This window comes from Procambarus clarkii, chromosome 69, assembly GCF_040958095.1.
Source record: "Procambarus clarkii isolate CNS0578487 chromosome 69, FALCON_Pclarkii_2.0, whole genome shotgun sequence".
Taxonomy (NCBI): Eukaryota; Metazoa; Arthropoda; class Malacostraca; order Decapoda; family Cambaridae; genus Procambarus; species Procambarus clarkii.
The window spans coordinates 11,880,517-11,888,959 of NC_091218.1; the positions used below are offsets into that span (position 1 = coordinate 11,880,517).

At 36.5% G+C, this 8,443-nt stretch overlaps 1 protein-coding gene across 1 annotated transcript; it reads right to left on the reverse strand.

The window, feature by feature from the left end:
• Positions 1–2,407: 2,407 nt before the first annotated feature.
• On the reverse strand, positions 2,408–3,283 carry LOC138355833 (zinc finger protein 492-like). The gene has a single exon (XM_069311367.1). The coding sequence runs from the start codon at positions 3,281–3,283 to the stop codon at positions 2,408–2,410; it is 876 nt and encodes a 291-aa protein (XP_069167468.1).
• Positions 3,284–8,443: the final 5,160 nt, after the last annotated feature.

Sequence of the window (8,443 nt, forward strand, 5' to 3'; positions counted from 1 at the left end):
TTGGCATTGGTCCCATAATTCATGCAGCTCTTCATAGATTCTAACTAAGAATACGATGTACTGAGTATAGTGTGGTGCTACGAAGTGTTGGTGCATTGTGGGTGGAGACTGTGAATACTATAGCCTAGTCGGGAGTGACACTAGATATATTTTCCTCAAATTTCTCAAGAGTTATGTTTAGTAATACAATAATTGATCGTTAGGTGACCACTGGATGCTTATTAACAAGTTATATTTTAAGAGTGATTCAAAAAATCAAAATCAAAATGTTTATTCAGGTAAAAGTACATACATAGAAGTTACAAATGCTGGATTTTTAGATAGAGCTAGTACATACAATACCTAAAGCCACTAATACACACAGCATTTCGAGCAAGGTGAGGTGAAAAAAAAACCACTCAGACTTAAGCTTAATACTAATTGAGATTAAAGTATAAATTGTAATTATAATAACTTTTGCATCACTGATATAGTTTACTATGTTGTTTTTCCAATCTCTCTAATAACTAGAAAATATGACCTAAGAGTGTCCAGGTGACAAACTCAAGAATTCTCAGAGGATAAATAAACAACCTTACATGAAGGAAATTTGTGTATTAATTACAAGAACATTCTTAACTACAGTAAGTGAAAAGCGATCTGCTATGTAGAGATGACTGTCAAGTTCTGTAACATTCATGGATTCAGTAAGTGAACAGTGACCTCACATATGAAGATATCTGTCAGATTCTATAATTTTACAATACTCCTAATTACAGTAAGTGAAGTTATAATATTCCTAATTACCTTATATGTAGAGATAACTGTCAGATATTATAATACTGTACTCCTAGTTAAAGTGAGTGAAGTATCCTTATGTGTAGAACTGTCAAGTTCTATAATATTCCTAGTTACGGTGATTGAAATGATCTATGCACTGAGAACTGTCATGTAAGTTCTATATAACAATTAACAGGACTATAGGGCATAAGGATCAAATATAGTACCTTATTCTATGAATAATATAATTAATAAACTCTAACTACGTTTTCCCATCCATCAAAATAATAAATTAAGCCACTAATCAAATCAATATTTTAAGAAATAACAAATTAGCAAGTACAGTACTGTAACACCATTTTAAGTAATAGTTTATAAATAATTACATGAATAATAACAAATTAGGTCTAGCCTTGGCTAAACAACATAAAGGAAATGCTCGCACGTCAATGTAACTGAAAAAGTGTGGCAAAATGCTATGCAAGATTCATGTTAATATAAATGCTAGACTATAGCAAATAAAATTACCAGATTTGTGCTAATAACAATTCTAGCATAAAAGCAAATATAATTGATAAAAAATAAGTGAACATAATTGTCAAAGTCAGTTAAAATAAATGATAAAGGCATAAATTCTGGAAGTTTTACAGAAGTTAGTTATGAACCAAGATAACACAAAAATTCTTCAATGTAAATGAGTCACAGTAACAATTCTGATTTGTTTCTAATTTCTGGATGAAAACTACTTTTTAATATTTTTGTCAGTAAAATAGCCATGTTTAGTACATTTAAATTATATTTGCTATTCCCTTCCTAAATGTTTTATAAAATGCTTAACTGAGGGCCATAATATATTTTACAAATATTTCTTAATAGAACCTAAATAAAGGAGTTATTTAAAGAAAAAATATGCAGGAAAAAATCTGAACTTAATTTTTCTTGGGAAATCCAAAGATATTTGTTTACCCATCGAACATTTTGATTTTTCTACTCTCGCAGCTTATCTAGCTTGGTCTATGAGGAACATCTAAATTTGACTAGCAGAAAAAAAAAAAAAATACAACCTACACTTTCTGTGGCCAAGCGTATTCCTTCCACAAAACTATTCAAGCAAAAACTATTTTGAAGGACATCCAACTGACATGGTGATAACACTGTACGTACTTTAAATATGAATCTAAACTTTACAAACAGCATATTAGATTTGTGGGAAGATAATGTCCTGCTATGCATCTTATATAATACTGTACTGGACAACTTGAAATTTTTTAATTTATTTTATTTCATATTTTTATTTACTCATATATACAAGAGTGCTTATATTCTTGTACAGCCACTGGCATGCATAGCATTTCAGGCAAGTCCTCAATCCTAATTTTCACACACACATCCACAAAAAGCAGCTTCTAACTCCTAGGTACTTATTTACTACTAAGTAAGAGGGGCATCAGGGTGAAAGAAACTCTGCCTATTTGTTTCCGCCTTCTGCCAGGAATCGAACCCGGGCCCTTAGGACTACAAACCCTGAGCACTGTCCACTCAGTGGTCAGAGCCCCCAGATGAATGAATGACGCTCAATATTTTTTCAACATACACATCACCTGGTGCCTTTAAAATTAATTTGGTTACTGGAAGACAGGATACCAGCCTACTGAGGTTTATCACCAGGATCCACTAATATGTGACGTATTATCTGGAGTATTCCTGAAGTGGGTTCTGGGAGTTCTTCTGCTTCCCAAGCTTTGCCTGGGGTCAGGCTTGACTTGTGGTAACTGTGAACCATCATATGTCTCTTCACATGTGCAAGTCGACTGAATTTCTTCCCACACTCTGGACACTCATGAGATTTATCCCCTGAATGCACCAATATGTGAGTTTTCATATTTCCCAGATTACTGAATCTTTTCCCACACTCTGGGCACTCATGAGGTTTATCTCCAGTATGCACCAACATATGAGTTTTCAGATTTCCCAGATGATTGAATCTCTTCCCACACTCTGGACACTTTTGAGGTTTATCACCTGTATGGACCAACATGTGAGCCTTCATGTTATCAAGACGACTGAAACTTTTCCCACACTCTGAACATTTGTGAGGTTTATCACCCGTATGCACCAACATGTGAGTCTTCATAGTTCCTAGACGACTGAAGCTTTTCCCACACTCTGGACACTCGTGAGCTTTATTCCCAGTATGTACCAACTGGTGAGTCTTCAGATTTCCTAGTTGACTGAATCTTTTCCCACACTCTGAACATTTGTGAGGTTTATCACCCGTATGCACCAACATGTGTGTCTTCAAATATCCTACACGTATGAAGCTTTTTCCACACACTGCACACACATGAGGTTTATCACCTGAATGCACCATCTTGTGCGTCTTCAGAGAACCAAGTTGAGTGAATCTTTTCCCACACTCAGAACACTCGTGTAATTTATCACCTGTATGCACCAACATGTGAGTCTTCATGTGTCCATGATGACTGAATATTTTCCCACACTCTGGGCACTTGTGAAGTTTCATCTTCTCTGTGATTCGTTGAGTTTCTGTGAAGATTATCTGCTACTGACAGGAGTGATTTTGTGATGAGATGCCTCCTGGAGACCCAGCAGGTAGAAGGTTATGCCTAGGTATCGCCTTCTTCTTTATGGTATGTTGAATATGCCCGAAGATGTTCTCCCGATAGCTGCACGAACAGTAATATTGAGAGCCGTCATTCACACTGGAGCGTCAATGTTTTATCATTTGGCACAGATTGAATGTTGTTGTCAGTTTAGGCAAGGATGACGTTGTTCCCTCTTCTTTTTCTTTATGATACGTGTGGTTTGCTAGTTGTTCCTTGTAACTAGATGTTCTTCCTCTTAGTGGTAAGTACAGTTTGCGTGAAAGTTAATCTCACTAGGAGCAGTCTGCCATTTTGGTGATTACTGTTGTTGTGAAAGCGTCGGTCACTTGCGTTCCAATGTTATATATAACGTTTTCTTTATAAGAATATTAGAGTAACTATAATATAATATATAACTCAGGTTCAGATTCAGATTCAGATTCAGATGTTTATTCAGGTAAGGTATATACATACAAGTGATGTTACATTAATGGATTGATATATAGATAGAGCTAGTACATACAATGCCTAAAGCCACTATTACGCAATGCGTTTCGGGCAAGAAAAACATTAATATCTAGAACTTAATACTAATTGAGCATAAAGAATAAAAGATGTTGAGAACAAATACAAATAAAGATAAAAAAAAAGGGGGAACATGACTGAAAAAGCAGCACAAATACAATAGGTTGACAAACAGTGTTGATTACAAAAAAGAAAAAAAAAAGAAAATAACAGACATGGGTTGACAATAGAGGAGTGAGGTAGATTACAGGGAATTTATTAGGTAGTGTTTAGTTTTTATCTTAAACTGGTTGAGAGAGGTACAGTCTTTAACATGGTTGGGAAGGTCATTCCACATTCTGGGCCCCTTGATTTGCAGAGCATTTCTAGTTTGATTAAGACGTACTCTAGGAATATCAAAACTGTATTTATTTCTGGTGTGGTGCTCATGGGTTCTGTTACAACCTTCTATGAAGCTTTTAAGATCAGGATTGGCATTATAGTTTAGCGTTTTATATATGTATAATACACATGAGAGAATGTGCAGTGACTTAATATCTAACATATTAAGAGATTTGAGTAGGGGTACCGAGTGATGTCTGGGGCCAGAGTTGGATATTGTTCTAATAGCGGCTTTGTGTTGGGTAATTAGAGGACGTAAGTGATTTTGGGTAGTAGAACCCCAAGCACAAATACCATAGTTGAGATAAGGATAGATAAGGGAGTAATAGAGAGTCACCAGAGCAGGGCGTGGTACATAATATCTGATCTTAGAAAGAATGCCCACAGTTTTTGAAACTTTTTTTGATATATTTAGAATGTGTCCCTGGAAATTCAGCTTGTTGTCAATGAGAATGCCAAGGAATTTGCCATCTAATTTGTTACAAATTTGGGTATTGTTTATTTTGAGATTTATAAGACTAGAGGATTTATTGCCAAACAGAATATAGAAGGTTTTGTCAATGTTAAGGGTGAGTTTGTTGGCAGTTAGCCAATGATGGACTTTATTTAGCTCAGTATTTACTGTGGCATTTAGAGCAAGAGGGTCAGGACTGGAGTAAATGAAGGTTGTGTCGTCAGCAAATAGAATTGGTTTGAGGTGTTGGGAGGCATTTGGAAGGTCATTAATGTAGATGAGAAAGAGGAGAGGGCCAAGTATGCTGCCCTGAGGAACACCAATGTTGATGGGTAGGGTGGGAGAAATTGTATTATTCACAGAAACATATTGGAGCCTGTCAGTAAGGTAGGACTCGAGGTATTGTAGGGAGTGCCCTCTGACTCCATAATGATGTAATTTAAGAAGAAGGTTATGGTGGTTGACAGTATCAAAAGCTTTACGCAGGTCCACAAATAACCCAACAGGGAGCTCCTTTTTATCAAGGGCTGTATGAATCGAGTTAAGCATACTAATGAGTGCATCGTTAGTGCTTTTTTTGGGTCTGAAGCCATATTGGCAAGGGCTAAGTATATTGAGTTTGGCTAGATATGAGTAAAGCTGCTTGTATATAAGTTTTTCAAAAATTTTTGACAAGTTTGGCAGGATTGATATAGGTCTGTAGTTGTTAACATCTATGGGATCACCACATTTGTGGACAGGCGTTACTCTCGCTTTTTTTAGAATATCTGGAAAGGTTTGGAGTTCAAGTGACTTGTTGAAGAGCAAAGCAATAGCAGGGGCTAAAGATCTGGAGGCTTTTTTGTATATTAAAGTTGGTATCTCCTCAAGGGCACTAGACTTGGTTTTAAGGGAAAGGATTATCTCATTGACGTCAGTGGAATTAATAGGCTTTAGGTACAGAGACTGTGGATAGTTACCTGTAAGATAGTCCTTAATGTCAGTACTGGAAGATGGAATATCATTTGCAAGGGATGAACCAATGGAAGAGAAGAACCTATTGAACTCAATAGCAGAATCAGAGGCTGAAAGCTGACCATCGTTATTAGACAGGAGAGTCGGTTTGTTATTTAAAGATTTCTTTGATCCCAATATTTGTGAAATTGTGCTCCAAGTTTGTTTAATGTTGCTCTTTATTTGAGTAAATTTATCTTCGTAGTAATTAGTTTTGGCTCGTCTAATTATCTTAGTTAGCAATAATGAGTAATTCTTTGAGAATTCTTTGGAGACAATTCCTAACCTATACTTCTTCTCAAGGTCGTGTTTTTTGTTAATGGATTTCAGTATTCCCTTTGTAAGCCAAGGATTGTTAAGCCTTTTGCTTGTGACTTGTTTTGTAAGCCTAGGACAGTGGGTGTTATAAAGGCTAAGAGTTGTTTGTAGAAAAGATTGCACTGCTAGGTTGATGTCCCCTATGTTACCTAACTCGGACTCCCAGTTGACATTATCAGCAGCAGTTATAAAATTGTTTATAGCAGTTTCATTGTGCAGCCTAAAGCTTAACTCCCTTGTTTCTAGAGGTGGTTTGCTAATGTTAGTTAAGAGAAATGTGGGGTAGTGGTCTGTAGTGCTATCGGTGATTATACCTGAAGTAAGCGGAGAGGTTATGTTGGTCCAGATGTGATCTAGAGTCGTGGCAGTGCTATCAGTGATTCTAGTAGGTCTAGTGATTAAGGGTATGAGGAGGCAGGAATTCATACAGTTGAGGAAGCTAACAGCAGTAGGGTGTTCTGGCTCGCAGAGGTCAATATTAAAGTCCCCTGCGATAATTAGGTGGTTTTTGTTCAGTCTGTTATCAAGTATTAGATTTCTAAGGTTTGAGTTGAATACAGACACATCAGTGTTGGGAATTCTATAGACTGCACCCACAGACAGGACAGACTCAGCACCCTTGACTCTGAAGCTGGCGAAGATATACTCCCCATAGCAGTCTCTAGTTCTAATTTCTTTTAAGCATGTTAGTTCTTGGTGGTAGTAAAGAGCAGTGCCACCACCTCTCTGAAGTTGACGACAGTTGTGAATTGCTGAGTAGTTAGGCATGTTAAAGAGTTGAGTAGTATCCTCTTTCAACCATGTTTCAGTAAGTATAATAAAAGAGAATTTGTTGCCAATAGTTTCAATCAAGGCACTAACATCATCGAAGTGTTTACCTAGGGATCTAACGTTCAAATTGATTACAGAGATATTGTGATTATGAGTTAATACATTGTTTACATCATGTGCTGCAAAATATCTGCAATTTAGATCATTAAAGTGATTATTGTCATAGATAGTGGATAAGAGGTTAAGTTCTGGGTCTATACTTGACTGCATAAAAGAAGCTGATTGTAGAATCAGAAATAAGTAGAAAAAAGCTATAAAATAGGGAAAAAAATATACACAATACTGTACAAAACAAACACAAAAGGGGCTTACAGGGGTACAATGGAGTAAGGGAGTATGGCTAGGCTAGGCAACCTAGGCAATTAATGAGATTAAAGAAAAAACATGTAAACATGGACTATACAAAACACAAGATATGGAAATACAAAACAAAAAATATAAGCAAGACTAAGCAATACAAAAAAAAGAACAAAAAAACAAATTGAGCAAAAATGAGGTAGTAACTATAATATAATATATAACTCAGGTTCATTTATTTATTTATTTATTTATTTATTTATTTATTTATTTATTTATTTATATACAAGAAGGTACATTGGGATTGTGAGGATACATAATATAATAATTATTACTTGTAAATCTTGTAAATCCACTTGTAAAGTGGATTTTGTCCCGCCTCTCAACTGTCAATCAATGAACTGTTACTAACTACTACCTATTTTTTTATTTTTTCATACACACACACACCCAGGAAGTAGCCCGTAACAGCTGTCTAACTCCTAAGTACCTATTTACTGCTAGGTAACAGGGGCATCAGGGGTGAAAGAAACTCTGCCCATTTGTCTCTGCCGGCGCCGGGAATCGCACCAGGGCCACAAGATTACGAGTCCCGTGTGCTGTCCACTCAGCTACTACACCCTTAGTGACCTCAGCTACCAGATTCCTGAGTGTGAAGGCTCACGTGCACGCATGTGTGACTTCATGCTAAGAGTAATGTATTCTTATTCTTCATCATCTCCACATTTGATCTGCACCATTACAACATACATACTTAGAAAAAATATAATAAATTGGGCCGCCGTACTGGAACGCGCCGGGCGTGGGTTTGGTCCTGGCTTCCACCTGGGCCCAATTTATTAGTTTTTTATTTATTTATTTTTTTATTTATGCATATACAAGAATGTACATAAGGAATGTGAGGATGCAAATATGGTAATTACAGTCTTGTAAAGCCACTAGCACGCGCAGCGTTTCGTTTTTCTGTGTGTTTATGTTGCAATGTGGCAGATCAACTGTGGAGGTAATAAAGAATAAGAATATATTATATAAAATCCAATAAATACACTAAGAACAGAAAGAGGATAGGTTGAAGGGTGTAGAATATGAACAATTACATCAACATGATAAATTCACCTTATGAAATTCACAGTCTCCGTGGTAAGACACTCGCCTGGCGTTCCGCGAGTGCTTTGTCATGGGTTCGTATCCTGGCCGGGGAGGATTTACTGGGTGCAAATCCTTAATTGTAGCCTCTGTTTAACTCAACGGTAAAATGGATACTTGGTTGTAACAACGA

What these genes read in the sequence shown, in the direction of transcription:
- LOC138355833 (XM_069311367.1), bottom strand. Translation starts at nt 3,283, where the DNA reads ATGAAACTTCACAAGTGCCCAGAGTGTGGGAAAATATTCAGTCATCAT.